Below are 21240 nucleotides of genomic sequence, written 5' to 3' on the forward strand. Positions count from 1 at the left end.
TATTTCTTGTTTTCCATTAGCATAAGAGAAGGCATTATTTCCCATGGCATGCGCCTCACCATGGTGGTTTGTTGCTGCAATAAGCAACATGCAACACATTGCTTTTGAGCTTGTGCACATACCGCAGTTGAAGTTCAAGTTAGCTGAACTTTTGTGCTGCACCTAGTGGCCAGCAAATGCAAGGTGTTTCTTATCTGGAAAACTTATTAGAGTTGCTACTAATCGTGTGGCAACAGGAGTTTATGTTATGGTGGCTCACCATTGCAAAACAACCAGGTACCAGTAGAGCAATGTCAACATGAAGTATAGCATTAACATATACTACTTCATTTACTTATCAAACAGTGTTAAAGGTTAGACGCAGGTCAAAAGTACAGTCCCTAGTTTCCCAGCCGTCAGTGGACTGCTTTCATGAAGACTCTCCTGGCTTCAGGCAATCGGTGTGTATAGGCCTTCGTAGTGGGGGCAGGTCAACATTAACACTTCAAGTGTAAAAGCCAGGATCAGAGTTAAGAATAAGAAGTTCAGAGGTATTATTTATACAATTACACTCACAGGTTTGATTTATTAATAATATGTATTCACACTCGGTTTTGACACCAACTCTTTATCAACTAAGAGTCAAATAAAATGGATCTGACTCTATCAGAGTAGAATTAACTCTCCATTTACTCAAATTTCACTAACACCAAAAATTTAACTCTACTCTAAACTTGCTGTGTATGCAGTATGGAAAAGTATGGAATTTTAGTAATTTTCAGGATAAGTATGGACAAAAGAAAAGAGAATATGGAAAAATATTTGTGTTTCCAGAAACAAAGTCAAATATGGTGTGTGACTGAACGCACACTCCTGTGCAGATCTGCCTCTTTGCCTGCACGTCACAACCCAACATATCTGCCCAAGTGCCCTATGCTGCATTTCAGTCAAAGTTGGAGGTTGTTTTAATGAAAACGAGTGACATAAATAGACAATACTCTTATACTGTGATCCCATCTAGCTACGTCAGTAGGTGATCTGCAAAAGTTAGTAAATGTTGTATATTTCCTAATGTTTTTAAATTTGGGGGCATTTTTAACATTTTCCTGAATAACTTTTGTGCAGAAAAGATGGCATTCAGACATTGTTTACCATAACCAGTTACATAATAACACTGGCAACATATTTTGACATCAGTTTACAAGCAGAACAGGTTATTACTATGTGATATTATGTATTATTTAAATTAAAACAGGCAAATATACTTTATGTTGCCTTTTAGTTGATGGCTGCACCAATGGAAGTGCATATTGTATGAACACCAAGGGCACTGCTGAGAGAATAGTGTGTAAGAAACATCAGTTTGTCATGGTCAGCCATGTTTTTTGTTTATGTCTGCCGCCGTGTCCCTGGAATGCTTGGAGGTCAGATGTTGGAAATTTCAACTGTAAAATCCAAGTTTTACAGGAACGCAACAATAACTTAACAAATCCGGACATCCACAACCAAACCAATATCTTTAATGTAATTTAAAAAAAGTTGAAACTGTATGAGTTATGTAGTCATCAAAAAAGTAAACAGACCAGACTATCCTCCCTGCGTAAGGAATCCATATATTTATGGCTTTGTTTCCATCATCGACACAGTAAACAAGCAAGGCTGTGCAAATGCTCTTCTGTTGTGTTAAGGCAAAATAATACGAGTATAGGTAGCACTGATTACTTTACTTTTTCTTGGGAGAGAGATGTTTGACAGTGGAACACCATCCAACTTTCTGTGTAGGAGTGTGGACTCAACATCCAATTGTATGAGCAACAGTACCTAGTTACAATCCTCTTGCAGTTATTTGGCAACATAATAGCATACATAGTCAGAATGTTTGATTTTAAAGTTGTTTATTTACATAATAAACATCTAGCTATTTGTACTCATATGTCAAATAGTGCCTGTGGTCTTCAAAATCTACAGAGAAGTCTGGAAATTTGAGTATGGAAAAGTATGGAATTTTGAAATGGAAAATATGTACCAACTTAGGTAACAAACCATTATCCTGCTGTCTTTCTTTCCTTTGCTCTCGCTGTCTGTCCTCCCTTCTCTTTATTGGACAGATGTACAACAGACCAGTAAGTTGTTGGTAGGACCACAGAATTACTGTTATTCTTAGTCTCCCGGTCAACTACAAGACAATCATGTCCTCCATTCAATTGCAAAAATAGGATTTCTTAAAGGGAATATCATAATTTATAAACAGTGCAAACAGTTATTTTTTAAATGTTAGGGCAGTACTACAGTATTAAACACTGATCATTTAACAGCAGCGTGGTCAAGTTTGTCGTGCTGAGGTTTTCATTTAAGTTCCTATAGCCTGTGAAGCTGAAAGATTGGCTCTTATTCCTGTCACTGACTTGTAACATTGACCAGCTGTTTAATCCCAGAAGTGTCATTCACTTTTTCCTCTTCCCTATCCCCTTCCTCCTAACTTTGATAGTGTGTCCTCTGTGGTTTATTTATGGAGCAACGCCTCATTGGCGGGGAACTATGTGCTAGAAGGCCAAAACACCTATTGACCAAGCCGTAAAGATTGAAGCTAACTACCAAATACAGCACAGGGTGAAAATATATGTCAGTCCTATAGCTATCGCTCCCTAAGGCTAGAGGGGTGTACGTTAAAGAGTGAACAGGGTATTAACTTGTATAGCAGTGTTGCTCTTCCATGTCGATGTTTATGTGAAGATCTCGACATTACTGTAATAAAGAAACACTTCAGGGTTTTACTGTAAGATGCTGAGACACACATCTGTATACAATGTATTAGTTAAAAATATTAATACATGTAGGGCATGGGGATAAAAGCCTTTTCCTTTCCCACCCTTTGACTCTTAAGGACTGCCACTGATAAATCAGTTAGCATCCCATAAATCTGACCAATCCTGAAGGCACCAAGGGCCTTGCTAGCTGTTTGCAGAGATTGGACGGTGACTTGCTGTCAGCAGGCCAAGTGAGCTACTGTGGTGTGCTTGTCACTTGTCTCGAGGTTTGCTTTAGCATGTCTCCCCCTCCCTGTAATTCTTGTGCTGTTAATTACCTGTGCTGCTGAAGAGGCACAGGCTAAATGTGTATAAGTAGTAATGCTGTCTAAGCTAGCAGATAGCTTTACTGTCTGATAGATGGCTCCAGTGTGTGTTTGTGTGTGTGTGCGTGCGTGTGTGTGTGTGTGATGTTGCAATATCACTTACTATATTACCTGTCATTCATTGTCTATATCACTATTTTGTTATCTACCACAACATTATTAAACATCCGTTTGGTATCTTCCATCTCACAGATAAGCTGTTGTGTCGGTATGTGCGCATGCGTGTAGAGGCGGTGAGTTGTTGCTTGAAGTGAGAGCCAAACGCAATTATACTATCCACTTCAACCCATGTGTCTGCTTGGTATTCAGAACAATTTTGAGGAAGCTCAGCCTTATCTTACAGGGATCCTTCTGATCTTTTTTCATCTTCAGTCATGCACTTCTGTGTGTATCTGGGGCTCATTTGGTCTCCATATCATCTTTCCAACAGTTTACTGTATGTGTCCACGTGTCGCTGTCCCCTGCCCATTGTTTGTTATTGCTGCGGTGGCATGGATGTAGTTTAATTGATATTGTTGCCAAGGCATTTGACTGCTGTGTGGTAATGAGAGACCACCATTGTATGTGTCTCAGACGGAACCAAAACATGTATTACTGCTAATACTATAAAGACAGACTGCTTCCAGCCCTAACATTTCCACATCTAAACTGTTTTGAGCACTTCAAAGAGATCTGGTGTTGCTCTTGTGTGTGGCTGCACTCCCATTTGGAGAAACAACAGAGCCAATCAAAGCCTTTGTGGATGGGACTACCGTTTTTTTGTCAGACAGATCTGGACTTAAACATAGTCAAGGTCAGCACTTTAATCTATTAAACTACATGCAACCTTTCACGTTCTTATTCTTTGTTATGAGTGGTGAATTTATCATTGTTAACGTAATTATGCATTTGAAAGTTTTTCTCAATATTCCAACATAGCAGTCAAACACAGGAGTCTACTAGATAATTTACCAATACTGGAGGGTTGTGTAGAGACAGGGACATAGAGACCAAACTAGCTGCAGTAGCCATGTTTTCTGATTAACACTATAATCTGGTATATTAATCTTAAAAAAATGGGACTTTAAGACAGAATCACACTATATGTTAGCCTCTCCTCAAGCGCTCTCTAACGCTTCTATTCTCTCCAGAGCCTTTTTGTGTTGCAGGATCACTGTAGGCATTGCGCTTATATGGGATCTAGGTCATTGGAGTTGTGTGTGTGTGTGTGTGCGTGCGTGCGCGTGCGTGTGTGTGTGTGTATGCTTGCTGTCTGCATGACATCACCTCCTTGTCTTTAAATAGCTCTCGGTAGCTTCTGTCACTGAAGTTGTAGTTGTGCAGCGAGTAGATAGTACAGAACCTCAGGAGGAGATTCTTAACAGTGTACACACTGTGGCACATGTAGTTCTGCGGTGTGTGTATATTAGGTTGTTATTATGTTTTCCTCTTAACCTCCTCTATAGTTTATGTACACAGCACATGCATGCGTGTTGTTTATGGGCCTGTGAGTGCAGATTTGTGTGTGTGTGTGTGTGTGTGTGTGTGTGTGTGTTGGTGATGAAAATGTAGGCAGCTAGGCACACCCATGGTTAACCTCAGGGTGGGGCGTGCTGTTACTCAGGATGTCACAAAGCAGCAGCATATGGCAGCAGTCCCCGGCCTCTGCTTGGCTTTAAGATCCTCTGCATGCTCTGAGCGTTGTGATGAATGGAGGTTGTCATCACATATAGCACTTTCTACAGTATTAACTAGCTAGCAGGCTCTTATGCTAGCTGCAGCCCTCTCTCTGCAGTACAGTGGTTGAGCCCAGACCCATGACTCTGCAGTACCTGCAGAGGTTTGGGTCAGAGAGGGGCGGAAAGGAGAGACGGAGGGAGGGGAAGGGCAGGATACCTGCACTGTCAGCAACATCCACAATCTCCATCCATCTTTCTCGCACTCTCTCTCTCTCTCATTTATTTCCTCCTCCCTCGCTCTTTTCCTCTTTTCCCCAGTGTTTGTCAAAATGCTTAGTCATTGCAGTAAATCAATAGCTGATAGAATACATTAACATAAAGCTCTACCACACTTGCTCCTACTGTGTGATGAACTACTACACTCACACACAAGGCAAGTTTTAACTAATAAATAAAACCATACGGAGAGCAATACTAATATTTCTGTCTCCCTGCAGCCCAAGCTGATGGCCAAGGACTTGCTGGACCTTGTGGCCTCCCACTTCAACCTCAAGGAGAAGGAGTACTTTGGAATTGCATACACAGATGAAACGTGAGTCACATTCAAGTAGTAATGTCGTTGAAAACTACAGTGCACATGTTCTGTAACCCAGGACTGCCTCTTCAATGCATCTTGTTTGTTGGTCAGTGCAACCAAATAGTCAAAGTCAGTATCACATTTCAGGTGCCACCTGTGGCGTTGGTAAACAAAGCAAAAAGGCCACTAGAGTGGAATGTATGTGAACATGTTTCTATGTTTCTTTAGTCTTAGAAAACCAGTAAACTTCTTGGTAGCTTGTAATTAATGACACAATCGTCATTAATGACAAAGGTGGAGAAGCTGAAATTGAGGATTCTCTGTCAAGTTTTCAGCATAATGTGTAGACATTTAAATGATTTCTGTTTTGGTTTTATTTATTTATTTTTATTTAACCTTTATTTAACCAGGGGAAAAGACCCATAAGATAAAATCTCTTTTCAAGGGCGCTCTGGCCAAGAAAGGGAGCAGGACAGCAAGTCTGACCGTACAAATGTAAAACAACAATACAAAATACAATCAAAACATTTACTTTGTATTACTATAAGCATTGCTTTCAATGTGTTATACATGTCTTGTCCAAGACCTGTTATGCAAAACAGTATTTTGTTTCATTTCATTAAGCACAGAAATACTACTGTACCCACTCAAACCTTTCTAGCATTAATAAAGAAGTCTAAAAACAAAAGCTATTGTCAAATATTTTAGCAAGATGCTGCACCATGTATTAAAATGCCATTATGGAAACTATCACTATCAGTTGCGAGTACATTGTTTGAATATTAAATATGGTTGCAGAATATTGCAGTAAAATGTGGTTGTAATGAATTTCCAGTGTCCTTTAATGTATTTAACTGTGTTCTGTGTAGGCTTATTTAGGTATAAAATGGCTCTTAGATTTAAGAATGTTCACATTTAACTTTAACTTAACCAAAATAGTCAAGGCTGCCTTCAGTCTGGTCAAAATAACATAACCATGATCATCATGAATGTGACACTGAGTCATAAACTGATGTACGATAAGATTCCTAGTTATGAATGTTTCCACTGTTATGATGAGGCCTTGCTCTGAGCTAGCAAAATATCACAAGTCCATGTCTGCCAGAAGGCTTTCTACAATGACTGCACTTTGAAATGCAAAATTGACATTCAAATGTGTTTTATTGCGTTTGGTGACCTAGAAAGACAGAAGCACCGTAGCATCAACCAGAACTAGTCATGCAAACATAAACATGATTTACATACAGGCAAACATTGCCTTTGGTTTCTCTCTTTCTTTTTTTTTTGTTTTATCTGATGCACCCACTGTTGTCAGGAAAGACTGGCCTCTACTCTGTGGCATTTTTACAGCTGTGATACTTTAGCCAGTTTCAGTCCAGCAAAGCAATATCAACTTTGCAGTCTTAGTCCCCCAGGACTAATTCTGTGATGTGTAGATTTGTTGCGTGTGCCTGGGGAGAGCTGACGCCTCAGCTCTGACCGCTTGGTGGTCAGAAAGGCTGTGTGGTCGCGGGGGAGGGGGAGTGGAGAGATCGAGAGACAGAGACAGAAGGAGGGAGAGTTGGAGAGAGATGTTGCTCAGTTGCTCAGGAGACCATGCAGGGTTACCAGGGTGACAAGCTGTCTCTGCAGTTTTTCTCTCTGTTGGAGAGGGCGCGAGAAAAGAGATAGCGAGAGAAACGAGAGGCTGGGGGGTGGGGGGGGGGGGGGAGAATTGGGGGAGAACAGAAGGGGAGAAATGGTAAGCGTTCATTGTCGTGAGATGACGTTTTTGTGTATCCTTGTTAGATATTCACACATGTCTGAATGATAGCAATGATTGGTTGTTTTGTCTCATCAGGGGCCATTTTAGTTGGCTGCAGTTGGACCGCAGGGTATTAGAACACGAGTTCCCCAAGAAGTCTGGTCCCATCATCCTCTACTTCTGTGTCAGGTGAGTCTTTCTTCATTAACACACAAACTTACACTCGCCATGGTCTCTGATTAAAGATGGTGTTTGAATGTGTGTGGGAGGGAGAAAGAAAAATAAAATAAAAATGTGTATGTTGTTGTTTTTTGTACACACATGCATTCATGTGGTAATAGGAACAGTTTAACGAGGTTAGTTATGACAGGCCCCCATGAAATTGCTTTTGACCCCAGTGTTTAACTCCTGCCATGGGCCTCTCAGCCAATCATGAGCCTCTGAGACCTCATCAGTACGCACTGCATGCAAATCCCATCAAATAGCTTTGCGGAGACTGCAAAGTGCCATACTCCAAATAAGATGGCAGAATGCTTTCTCCATAGGGAAAGAAGCCTTAGAATTTCTTCTCTATGTTAGTACTATACATGTAGAAGCAGTTTGACAAGAGCCGTTGCTGACTCTTTGGTAAAAGGTTCACTTGTCAATGTAATGATAAAAAAGTGAGAAAATGTTCTGATACTTGACTCAAACTGTGATGAGGCATGTGCCCTTGCAGTGTTCTCTTCGTGCTGTATTAGGGTCATCTCCTCAGTTAAAGCCAACTCTTCTTTGACCTGCTGTTACAGGGTTATGAAATCACCCTACAATCCCACTTTCCTCTTTCAGCCCTTTGTACTTCTCACACAATGGCCCCACTCATACATAAAACACTCCTGACTCATAAACAGGCACTGGATCATGTGTGTATATGTGACGGAAATACAAAGTGGATCTGTTTGCGTGTATGTGGGTGTTTTATCCTCAGTAGGCAAATAAAAAAAGAAAGGAAAAGGCACCTGACATGAGAGCTCTCTTACCCTCACAGCCCTCCCAACCCACTCTCTGCCCAAAAAACAAAAACTCACATATATGCACAAGTGAAAGCCTGAAAGGGAAAGCCAAGGCTTTGTTTTGGGTCCCTGGGTGTTCTCTGTCCCTGACATATCTCAGTGATGTCATAAACACCCCAGGGACTGAGCCTTGGTTAGCAACGTACATAGTAACGTGACACACAGTAGCACATTAACTCTGCTAAACAATGTCATTGAGTAGTCACTTCCAGGTTGACATTTACTACACAAGTCATAACACAATGAGGTGACTGTATAGCAAATTCATATTCTTACCACATAGACCTATTGTTCACCGTATTTAGTGAACAATGGTATCATTGTACAATGTATCAAAAGCTGTGCAGATAGTACGATTGATTGCTCTTGCTGCTGTTTTGGTCACTTCTATTTCAGTTAAGTTGGTTAGATATTCATGTTTACCACCGATCTGTATCTTAGAGCTTGGGTTGGGCAATAAAACAACACAACAACAACAACAATAATAATAAAAATAATAATAATAAACCAATGTTTATTACATTTTCAATAAATCTTTGATTTAATTCACTTGAATCATGAACGAATTAGCAGTTAATTTTTCCATTAGAATATTAAGTCTGGTTTCTTCAACTTTCACCCAAGAGCAAAAGTCAGCCTTTAAACTTGAAAGATATAATTATTTGACATTTATCGTGATAATTATCAATGTCGAATGATTAGAATTTTTTTCACCTGATAAGATTTGTGTCCAGCCTTACTTAGAACCATATAATACAACAGTGTCTGTGGTGGACATGGCTGGGCATTCAGGGTGAGGGTCACTGTGTGTATTTAGACAGACTAATAGGTGTTTGAGGTGTGTAGTGGTGCTGTGACATTGTGAACTTTGACGCCATTGTGAGGCTTCTCTCCTGCCATTCAGTCCAATCAGTCTCTCCAAACTACTACAGCCCCCCTTAGCACACACACTCTATTTCTTAGACACATGTACGCACACACATGCAGATTCAGGACTAAACTATCAGCCCAAATGTCAAGCCTGAATGCATTATCAATCTGAGCATATTGTTTTCATTAGCATAATATAAGCTTTTTGTGTGTGTGTGTAGGGGGGGGGGGGTTCCTGTACGTTATGTATTTGCATGCTTGTGCTGTGTTTGTGTGATATGTGTGTTCCTAATAAATGCTAGGCAGATACCCACCTCCTGCTGATTCAGTGGGTGCCCTTTTGGATGCTTGCTGCTGTGCTGGCAGTGTGTGGATGTCTCATCATCAGTGAGGCTTTAATTAAATGTTCACACTGAATATTGACAAGGCTCCTCTCATTCTCTCTTGCAGCTCAATGGGTCATGCGATTTAAGCCCACCAATATTGATCCTCCTACAATCCCTCTCACTCAATACCTATACACTCATACATACACAGATGGACACATTCATTCACGTGTGTTCATATGGACATGTACTTAGATGACACTTGTAGGGGTACACTAAATTATATACTGAGGTTGTTCAATATGTAATATTTAGATTTTAGACCAGAGAAGAGGTAACAATGAGTAGCTTCTTAGCATACCATCATAGCTCCCCTCTGGCTCTGCATGCATTCATGAGCTAAATTTAGACTGCGTTATTATGTTAGTTCTCTCCTCACCACTCTGCCAGAAGTGGGTTACTGTGCTTCTCTCTCCAGTATGTGAGTGTGTGTCTCTGTGTGTATACGTACTGTGTGTGTGTGTGTGTGTGTGTGTGTGTGTGTGTGTGTGTAATCACTACACACTGCTGATGATGCAGAGAGGGAGACAATGTGTGAAGTGCATCATGTGCACATTCAATCCGTGTGTGTGTTTGTGTGTGCGTTCAGATTGTGGAATGTGCTCACACTCACAAACTAATAATGGATCATTGCCAGCCACCATGGTGAGAGAGAGAATTGGTTTAAGGGGAAGTGAAAAGACGTTGGTACACAGGATCAGCCTTTGGTATGGTCTGCCCTCCTCTGGTCATTTTGGTCATTGCACCATTTCTGTCACATCTGCGTATGCCACTGCGCATGTTTTACTTGTTCTCCTACATTTGTGTGTTATTTTTGTTTCTGAAGCAGGTACATAATAAATCTTACTGGTGTTTTTTATGAGATCGATGGTCAATGTGTGTCCTTGTTGCCTTTGCTGTTGCAAATGTATTGAAGCCTTTCCTTCTGTGTTTTTCAGGTTCTACATAGAGAGTATATCCTACCTGAAGGACAACGCCACTATTGAGCTGTTTTTCCTTAATGCCAAGTCCATCATCTATAAGGTGAACTCATTGATTTGTTGCCATAATGCATATTCCTAATACTGTTTCCTTTTGATGATGAAGGGTGTATGTATCCTGAAATGCTTTACTGTCTTATGTCTGGTAGGAATACTCTGTAATTTCATATTTAAAACCAAGTCACAAGATTTTTGCTTAAAAAAAGGTGGAGGTGTTCAGTGGTTGGAGTTATGCAGAGTATGTTGTTAGAAGCATGTCACTTCATTAGTTCTAAATGAAGAGACGCTACAAGAGGCCGGCTTAGACCTTGGTGCGCCACACTGATTTGGTGAAGCAGAAAATGTGAACCATTTGCATCAGCTGTTACCCATCATGTTATGTGCTGCACCACATTCCAGCAACTAGCGAATAATTTGACACATTTACTGCCATCTGTCAGTGTTTAAGCACATTAATTTCAGCTGTTCAAATAAACATTGACAGCAAGTTGCCCAAAAAGAAAATTGCAACCGTCAGAAAGCGCTTAAAATTATTTAGTAATTATATAAAAGTATATTTTGTACATTTGGTGACTGACTTAAAAGATCCCACTCAGGGAAGACGGTTTGTGTGTTTGCCCTACAGTTACCAACTCACTTCTTTTATCATTAGTCTATCTGCTGCCCCTGCACATGGATATACTGTCGGCTGGTGTGAGGTACATGCAGTGTTACCAGTGGCAAGCAGTTATTTGTCATGTCCAGAAGAGGGTGCATGTGGCCTGAAGGAAAATAATGGGGCAAAAACACCACAGTGAAAGCCCTGTAGAAAAATGTGATGATGTCATAACATTCTGTACTGACAGTGGTAGCTTCATTAAATCTGGTAAATTTAAATATTGTGTATCATCCGTGAATGAACATAAAGCCAACTCCTCTTACCTGTATTGTTTGAGTTTTATAATGAGGAAAAAGTTAAATGTATGTTCAGTTTATTATGAGGGGTTTAAACGTGTGCCTATAGTAAAGACAATCTAACGCGGAGGTTTTAGGTTGTGTAGTTTAAGTGTAGTTGTACAGACTCTCAGTTCAAGCCCAGTCTGTCTTACTGTACTGTGGCCATTAGGGAGACACTGAAACTTGAAAAGGCAGTGACTATGTAGCCAAACAGTCAGGAAGAGACTGTTCTACAAACACAAGGTTTCTGATTCAGTCCTACCAGTAGCTCTGTTAAGATGTCTTTGAAGAAGATATCTGATGCCTATCTGTTCATTTATAACAAGTTGCCCTGATAAGAATGTCATCTTAACATGAGTGTTAAGTACAAATGATCTCCTTAGCAGCTTCAGCGGTAGATGACCCTGACGACCCCATGGAGGGAGAGAAGCAAAAAGAGAGCGAGAAAAGAAATATCACATACTGCAGCATTTTTAGATAAGATGTACACATTAGATTCTGCATTCAATGTGTATATAAGTAGTGACAAACATGTTCTGCTGTGCCGTGGGAACACATAAAGTACAATAACATACAGTATATGACGATTTGTAGCCACACTGGGTGGTACACCAAGGGTGGGTTTGTTCTGTCTAGTGTTTTATCCTGGCTGTGTGATCTCCCAACCAATTAAGAGGTGGATTGTAAAGCGAACATTCCTGGCATACTTGACCCACTACTCACTGCCCACTCACCCTTATCCTTCTCCCCCACAATGCATACATAGTATCGCATGTATATGTGTATATAACACTAATCATCATGCAGTTAAAGAAACATTTTCAGTTCAGTCCAATTTCACTCTCACACAGAGAAATTAAATCACCCATGCTTGCACTGCTCTGCCTCCTTCCTGCTACATGTCCCCTCTTTCTAATCCCCCAATCCCTGTACCTTTGCCCCAGGAATGTCCTTGTGTAATCAGTAACCAGTAACTCCATGCCTAGCCTCAACCCCGAAACCCTCTCTCCCAACCCCCTTCACTTTGCCTCTAATCTCTGTGCTCCATCCACATGAAGAGGTCATGAAATTAGAGAAGGGAAAGAGGAAAAATGGAGGGGAGCAGTAGGGAGATGAAAGGATCTACTGACCCATCTTAGATAAATGGGTGATGATCATTTACTCCAAACATTGGCACAGTGTGTGGTTTATTTATTTAATTGCTTCCAGCAGTAGGAGAACGTGCCACTCATGGCTGCTGTCCTCTTCTCTCATTTCTTTTCTTCTTGCAGGAGCTTATCGAAGTGGACAGTGATGTTGTGTTTGAATTGGCTTCCTATATTCTACAAGTAAGAGAAAGTTTATTTGCGTGTTATGTGTGAGTGTAGATGTCTGTTTGGATATCTGTTTTTCAGCGTTAGCACATGGAGCCCAACACAACTAGTTATTCCAGGGGGCTGTTGCTCTGCAATGAAACTGTTCTGAAGCAGTTTGAGGTTTTCTTCCAAAATGTCTCCACAAGCCTTTGATCCAAATTGATGATGATTAAACTCACATTATCTACTGTAGTCATAATTGGTGATGATTAAACTCACATTATCTAATGCAGTCATCAATCTGTCAGTAATCTGCAGTGACGCTGGGAGGTTTTAAATCCTGAAAACCTCAACTGTCTTTGTTGGTTGCAAGATTCTTGGCTATCAGCAAAAATTCTTGGTGCAGTCAGTCAGTGCTAATATAACACAGAGCAGCAGGGAAACTCTTTCACTTCACAAATTCTCCTCAACTCCAGCCCTTTCTCTCTCCTATCCTTCTCTCAGAGTAGGTCAGTCCATTAGCCGTGATGCTGCTAGGTCATGTTACACATCGACTGGGCTGTGTGTGTGTTTGTGTGTGTGTGTGTGTGTGTGTGTGTGTGTGTGTGTGTGCGCCCTTTATGCAGGTGCAGATGTACAGTATCAGGTGTCTGCTCTGTAGGCCTTCAGAGGTTTCCCTCCAGATGGAGGTTTCATGTTTCTCTCTTGATTCCAGCAGAGCAGGCCTGACTGCATCTTCACCTATGCAAACAGAACATAAACACACATTTTGTGGTCAGTGCTCACAGATCCATATACATAAACTGTCCTTTCTTTGCTCACTACTTTTCTCTTTCCCTTTCTGTTCCACAGGAGGCTAAAGGCGATTTCACCAGGTAAGAACACTAGCTCAAAACATTAGGAATGCCATTTGTTCGATATTAGCGTCTGAAGAAAAAAGTGAACTAACACTCTACTTCACCATTTTATAAATCATATATTCTGTCTCATCTTCTAAGTATCTTCCCAAGTGACAAGGGGTTTATAATACTGATTCAGAAGGGGGATAGTGGGACAATAAAAGTGATATTAGTGATCTGAGGTTCATCACTGACACCTATCTTTGTTTCTAAGCTTGATTGACATCCCTCCCTCCTTCTTTCATGCCGTCCCTGTTCCACATTAGTTCACTCTTTTCGGTGTGTGTGTGTGTGTGTGTGTGTGTCACTATGGTGTGTAAAGAAAGACGAAACCATTATGAATTAAAAGATTTCCTTATATATCACCAGAACCTGTAAAAAAACCCAACTTTATTCTAAACAGAATCATCAGTCTTTTAACTCACAGCTATGGAGCTATAGAGCTTTCCAGTCAAACATGTTTCACATGAGCTCTGTTCCACATGTGGCTCTTCACATATACTTCTACGTTGGCCTAAATGTATATCATCCCTCATCCCTTTTTTGTAGCAGAGAAAACAGACTACAGCATCCATCACCTCTGACCTCACTTCCGCCGGTGAAAGGAGTAAATAAACGCAGTATCCTGCAGCAAGCTGGAATGTGACACACTCTGGAGACATTCCTTTCACCCTTCTCCCCCTGTCCTTAACCCTTCCTCCTACACACTCCCTTATTTAAAAGCTCTATAGACCCTGCCCTCTACATATGTCTTCATAACAACACAGTATACACCCTCTTTTTATTGGGTTTTCTCCTGTGCCTCCAGAAATACCCATTATGACCAGTAAGGTATCATTTTTCTAAACTAAATGTATAAAATAATTTGCCTTTGTCAAATACAAATTTATCAGTTCAAAGAGCTTTATTGAACCGAGTGATTTTCTTGATGTTGGTTCAATAAGCTATATGAGTGTTATTGTGTTTTGCCTTCTTTCAATAATTTTACAGGTATTTAAAAAAATATCTTGCAACAAGTGAATCTGCGTAGTAAACAAGTTGACTTTCTGTATTCATTTCAAATGATTTAAAGAAAAAACACGATTTTAAGACAACTTGTGAAGGTGAACATGTCACGATGCCATGGTGCACCCGCAGACAAGAACTTGTTCAAATTGAGCTCTTGCCTGCTCTTTCATCATGCCCAATGCTGAAGTTGTGCACAAAACCACATATACTTAATGAGTAGCTACTTGAATGGATATCAACCAATCCAGAGACACAGCTGTATTCACACATGGGATGGGATCTCTTCCAGGACTTTAGCTCATAGGTTGTCATGTTCTCAGGGCTTTCCCCAATCCTCTGGGGCCTTGGCGGAGGCTGGAGAGAGGCTAGGGGATTAGAGTGGGGTATTAAGATCTCCTGCCACTGGAGGTCTGAAAACTGAATTGGGTGCCAAGTCTCTTTGACTCTCTGTGTGGTTCCGTCTCATTAACTATATTTGTCTTTTGTCTTTCCCTCCTCCATCCCTGTTTTTATTTCCTTTTATCTTTATTTATTTATCTTAAGTGTTTCTGTCTGTGTTTCTTTGCCTCTTTTCTCTCATGTTTCTAACTGCCATTGTCTCTGCAGCTGTTCTTCTGTCCTGAGATAGACAGCGCCCAGTCTCTGAAATAGAGAGCATTTAAGCCCTCAACATTCATTCCTCTCTCTTGACTAAACCTTTCCCACCGTTAACATTTCATTTCTAAGACGGTTCTGGGAAATATTCCCTTTTGCTTGAACTTGTTGCGCTAAATATTTTAGGTGTTCCTTTTTGTGCCATTCAGTGGCGTTGCCTAGTCAGTTTTTGAATGAAAGGCCTACAGCAGAGAATGATTGTTCTTGCAGAAGAAGTGTTGACCATGTCTTGTGGTTTCTCCCTCCCAGTAATGATGCAACCAGGTCTGACCTGAAAAAGCTGCCTGCTCTGCCCACCCAGGCCCTAAAGGAGCACCCATCTCTGGCCTACTGGTGAGAGACTAGTCAATTAACCAGAAAACCACCACACGATTGCACAAGCTCTCATTTTCCCCTTCATAATAATGTTCCTTTTTTTCTCCTTATTGTACTGTCCTACAGTGAGGAGCGGGTCATAGAGCATTACAAGAAACTCAATGGGCAGTCCAGAGGACAAGCTATTGTAAAGTAAGTGTGTGTACGTCTCTCTGATTATGTTTGTCCAACTGTATAGAAGACTGTAACTCTCTGTAACCCTTACATGTCTGTCTTTCTGCTCCTCACAGTTATATGAGCATTGTAGAGTCTCTGCCCACATATGGAGTACATTACTATGCTGTAAAGGTACAGTTTTACTACTCTGCCTTGTATTCTTTTCACACACACGCACCACACACATTTTTGTTAACTGTGGACGTGCAAGCAGCCAGTTTAAAATTTGGAGATAAGATGGAGCTTAAAGCTATTTGTACATTGTATTCCTGTCTTTGTCTCTCTTTTTCTATCTCTTTCTCTCTGTTAATCCCGTACACATGCACAGCCTTCCTTAAGGTTTTTGTATTTTGCTGTTGTTGTTGGGTGTTTAAGGACAAGCAGGGGATCCCATGGTGGTTGGGTCTGAGCTATAAAGGCATCTTTCAGTATGACCACCAGGACAAAGTCAAACCCAGAAAGGTGAGATGTTGCTCTGTCTGATCTCTCTGCACCACAAACAGCCCTCTGCACAGCCTTTAACCCCTCATTCAATGAGCTTTAAAACAGTAATTGCTATAATTTCCAAAAACACACCATTCTTCCTCTGTGAAAAATATATGACTTCAAAACTATCTTTAATTTTTGGAACCTAATTCATTCATACTCTTTCTTAAAGAAACCTGGGTAGTTAAAATAAATGGAGTGCTTCTTTAGAAGGAAATATATTCTCTGTCCTTCTGTGTTTGTTTTCACAGTCACCACTGTCCCATTTTTTTCCACGCAGTGAGTGAGGATATTGTGTTTGGAGAGAGCAGTAACAATGCTGTACAAATACTACTGTCTGGAGACATTCGGTCTTGGAATGTTTTGCATCCTGTCCTGCTTTTATTTCTGCCCTTCTGTGAATGGCGTCCTCCTCCCAGTCAGTGCACCCATTGGGTCGTCTGTGAAAGCCTTTCTTATCTTACCTCTGACCCCCAGTCCTGTTAAGGGCCTTGATCTCTGGCATTCAGCCATGTCTCATAGGGTGTTAATGGGGTTAACAGCATCCCCGCATACTTACCCACCACCATGACACTCACAAACACACACACACAGGAATTGGACTGAACTCTGAACTCACAATCCTGATGAATACTTCCTGTCTGCCTCAGCCTTCCTGTTTGCCACTAACATTGTGTTCTGCATGTGTCTTGATTAGTGCATTCCAGTCCAAAAGACTATTTCACCACGAGCCCCATTCTTGCCTCATTCCCAAGTACTCCAAATATTGTAGCTGCTTAGGTGTTCACCATGGTGATGGAAAAAATGCAGTCCACTTGCAGTGCAATCCACTTTATCTCACATCGATATCACCGACACACACGCCGAAAACATGCTGGGAAACCTGTGGAAAGGTCACAGACTGTGTTTTGTCCTACAAAATGTATATACATGTTGGTTGACAGAGTGAGAAATGGCAAGTCATAGCTTTCTCGAAGTTAAATGCCACAAGAAAGAAGAAGGTATTTTAGAGAGAGATGGAGGGAAGAAAGAGTTAATAGCATTCCCACACAAGATACTTATCAAACATTCAGCTGCCATAGCAACAGTCAGTGTGAGTCATTGGTCCGTTAAGCTCCAGTACTGACCTCCTCACTTTCTTCCCCTCTCTCTGTGTGTGCACACATTTGGAAGCAGGAAAGAATAAGACGGGGCCTCCTCACCGCCCAAGTGTGATTGTAGTCTGAGGAGCTTGACCCAAAAGAGATTTGTGGACCGCATGTCTTGTTAATGGAACATCACAAGACTGATTAAATCCCAGTGTATACACTTTTTTTTCAGTAATAGGGCAGACAAAAGAGGGTGGGTGGTGCTTCTCTCCAAAGAGTTTCACAGGAACAGACACTCAGAGGTCACAAGGAGCTTTCCATATGTTATGGTAGTATTGAGAGTCATCACTATTTCAACATACCCGCGGAAAAGCAGTTGATTTGGTGATTAGTCAATCAGCCAGCCAGTCCAGTACCAGTAACCACTGACTCAGAGTGCACGCACTCATAAGTAGCTTGACGCTGCTGAAGTTTTCAGTCCTGTGAATCAGTGAGGTAGAGGCAGAGCACTAATTATGAGACTTTATTATTATTCATTAATAAGCAACTAAGCAACTTCAAGTGGTTCTGTATAATAGGTGTGTGAATGTACCGGAGGCAGTTGTGTTTAATTAGTTAGTCTTTTTTATGAGGAGAGATCCTGCTGTTTCTAAATGCAGACCATCTACCGCACCCTCCACGTTTATTTGAGGATGTTAAAATACTTTTCCTGCTTTGCTCACCGCAGGCCACATGCATACACACATACAGTACACACAGATATGGGTTTACAACTGAACCACACACCGTACTGATGCCTCATTAGTGTGCTCTGAATCATTTAGGCAGAGATTATAGGGTCTATGTGTTGACTGACTGCCTGGCTGACAGACTTAAAGCTAACATAGAAAGGCTCCTGTCAACTCTGTGTACACATCACAGGAAGGTTGAATCAAACACAGCTAACTATGGTTTAAATTCACGTCATCTCACGAACATTTCACTGCATATTGCTGTTTCTTTCTGCAGTGGATTGAGAATATCCACCCACTGACTTTAGTGAGCTTCTGTCTGTGTCTCATTAGAGCAAATAGGCACAACACGGCCTGTTCTGATTAGTTTACCATAAATGTCATCCCTCCAAAACACAAACAACCAAAACACAAGCAACAGGAAGTGCCCCCGGAGTGTATCTGTATCTCCATGACAACTGATGGATATAGTATTGCACGCCAGAGCCCATCCCATGGGTGAAATAATAGTCTTTAAGACCCTCGGGTCCAGTTCTAGAAAAGAAAAATATCTGGCCTCACTACAGTTATACCGGCCTATGCTATTTAAACTTTCTATTCTTCCCGTAATCCCCAGGGGAGTCCGCTGCACCAAAGGAAGGCCTTTACACTCTATCAGATCTGACCTTTTCATCTGTAATGGATGTGTGCTAGGGAGCACAGACATTATTATGAGACCGACGTGGGGTCTGTGCACATGAGCACCCAGTTGTTCATGAATAATGACCAGTCACTTCCTCTGCTTGTGTGTCCTGCCATTGTGTGCAAGTGTTTTACAGTCAAAAGGAAGAGGATTTACAGCACATGCACGCCACACCCTCATCCTAAGAACAGAAGCACCCAACGGTGTTGAGTTCCTAAGAAAGAACCTGTCAGCCATGTTTTTATCAGATACAGTGCTATTCACTGTTGTATCAGAATGACTACAAAGGTTTTTGTTACCACAATGGGCTTATGTATCTGGTGCACTTTTTGATGTCTAATTTTAAACTGACTTAATTGCACCTTGTTGTAGAGCTTGTGACTGCTGTTTAAATACTCCGGATGTATGAACACAACGTATCCAGAAACATAAAAGTCTACTTCCAAAATTGCAGCATCTCTCACCTGCTGATGGAGAGGACGGCTTTAGTGGTCTCGTGTCTGAACACAGTTACAAACACTTATATTATCTCCTCAGCTCAGGCCCATATGTAGCCAACACACACACACACACACACACACACAGTCACTCACTATCTACCCTGCCCGCTATATTTAGCACCATGCTACATTAGCACTTCACACTCCATTGAAAGTGTACGGTACAGTACTGTAACAGTTTTGATAAGAGCGCTGATTTTCTTTCCTCACACTCGTGCACGCACATACACACACATACAGTGCATCAAAACATACATAAGGTTGTTTACATACATATTTCTCCACCTCCTCCCCTTTCCTCCCTCTCATCGCTCTGTCCATTGTTTTCCCAGGCTGTTAAAATTCCTGGGCTGTGACCTGTTCCTCCCTTAGCTCCCTTTCTCCTTTTTCCTCCCTTATCCTGTCATAGCTGGGTCTTCTGCTGTACTTTGTTTCTTTTCTCCTGTTTGTCATTTCTTGCTGCTTAGTTTTACTTTCTTTACTTATGATTAGGCTGTGTACGTCAAAGGTGTGTGTATGTGTGTGTGTGTGTGTGTGTGTGTTCTCATGTCTACTCCAGCTGATAGATGCCCACACTCTACTCTTTCTCTAACAAGAAACAGACTCAGACTTTGTGTGTGAGTGTGAGTGTGTGTGGGCACGCATACAGAGGTCTGACTAAACAAAGCAAAGGCACTTCAATTGCTGGGGCCACAGAAAGCCTCTTTCCCCCTTCATCACTCCTCCCCTGACCCCTCGTTACACACACAACCACACACACACTCGTGCACGCACACACACCTCCCAACCACAGAGCCCAGAGCAGGAAGCACAGTCCCTGAGGGAGGGAGGAGGGGTCAGGAGGAGGGGAGGTATAAACGCCCCCTCCCTCCTCAATGCTCCTAGCAAATCTACAGGAGAGGAGGAAACTTAACATTACACACACTTTCTCTCAAGCAATACACACATGCCTGCAGATGGTGAACACCCGCCAACTCATAACTTTCTGTTCCCCTTGCGTCTGGGAGGATTTAAGATACACACATGCTGTGGAGTACGTCTTGGGTTTAACTTTCTCGCCCAGCTGGCTTTGGCTGCATTTAAAGAGGAGCTGATGGTTCGTAAAGGGCACGGAAAAGAGGGGGGAAAAAAGAAAAGCCGAGCAGAGGAAAGAAAGCCCCCTCCCTCTCACACCACGCTGTCTTTCTCCAGAGTGAGGTCATCCAGCGAAGGGATCCGCTGTGGACAGGACCGCCTGGTCTGGACCTGATCAGAGAGCCCCAGACTAGGTTCTCCCTCCTCCACCTCCTTCACTGTTCCTAACTCCTCCTCTTTGTCAGCTTCTTTTTATTTTTTTTTCTCCTCCTCCGTATTATGCATTGCATTTTCTCTCAAAACAAATTGGAACATACAGAAAAGAGAACAGAGGATTTGGCTGAAGGCTGTGTGGATTGAATGTGAAACATGCTTTTTGTGTGAGCAGCGCTGAAGAGAGTGTGTGTTTCTCCTGAACTTCAGGTGTTCCAATGGCGTCAGTTGGAGAACCTCTACTTCAGAGAAAAGAAGTTTTCAGTGGAAGTTCATGACCCCAGGAGGTAAATTTATATCACAAATATAAGGCCGTGTGAACTTGCTACTGTGCTCTTGTTGAAACAATTTATCTGTGGGGGTTTGTTACATTATAGACTCAGCTCTTCATTGATTGGATGGTCATTATCTCATACCAGTTGTACTTTAGAGATTGAATGATGAACTTTCTCCAGCTAGTATATGAAAAGTGATAGAAATTTCCCTCAGTTGTGGACACCTTCCAGCAATGTAAATTACCACTGTGCCATATGTGAATGTGTTAAGATACAAACTACATACACTGCAGTACAGGAAGGGAGAGATTGAAATCTAATTCAGTAATGGTTGCAGCATTTGTCTTGGCAATTGAGCAAAATATTGGGGATGTCCCGGTGGAGCCCGACACAGATTAATAGGCTGATTAGTAACACACTTGTGTAGTTTCATGATGCATAAACACATGTGCTCTTTCACACACACACACACACACACACACACACACA

The 21240-nt window shown here is 41.6% G+C and overlaps 1 protein-coding gene across 10 annotated transcripts in view; it reads left to right on the top strand.

The window, feature by feature from the left end:
* Positions 1-21240, top strand: part of frmd4a (FERM domain containing 4A) — a 101996-nt gene that overhangs the window by 67536 nt on the left and 13220 nt on the right. For all 10 annotated transcript variants that reach the window (XM_046036722.1, XM_046036724.1, XM_046036717.1 and 7 more), the window contains 10 exons: positions 5268-5362; positions 7188-7280; positions 10338-10422; positions 12587-12643; positions 13463-13485; positions 15421-15504; positions 15613-15678; positions 15777-15834; positions 16078-16164; positions 20687-20763. In XM_046036722.1, coding sequence (XP_045892678.1) covers positions 5268-5362; positions 7188-7280; positions 10338-10422; positions 12587-12643; positions 13463-13485; positions 15421-15504; positions 15613-15678; positions 15777-15834; positions 16078-16164; positions 20687-20763 — 725 coding nt within the window. The remainder of the gene's footprint in view (positions 1-5267; positions 5363-7187; positions 7281-10337; positions 10423-12586; positions 12644-13462; positions 13486-15420; positions 15505-15612; positions 15679-15776; positions 15835-16077; positions 16165-20686; positions 20764-21240) is intronic.

The sequence above is a fragment of the Micropterus dolomieu genome, linkage group LG22 (assembly GCF_021292245.1).
Source record: "Micropterus dolomieu isolate WLL.071019.BEF.003 ecotype Adirondacks linkage group LG22, ASM2129224v1, whole genome shotgun sequence".
In the NCBI taxonomy this organism is placed as follows: Eukaryota; Metazoa; Chordata; class Actinopteri; order Centrarchiformes; family Centrarchidae; genus Micropterus; species Micropterus dolomieu.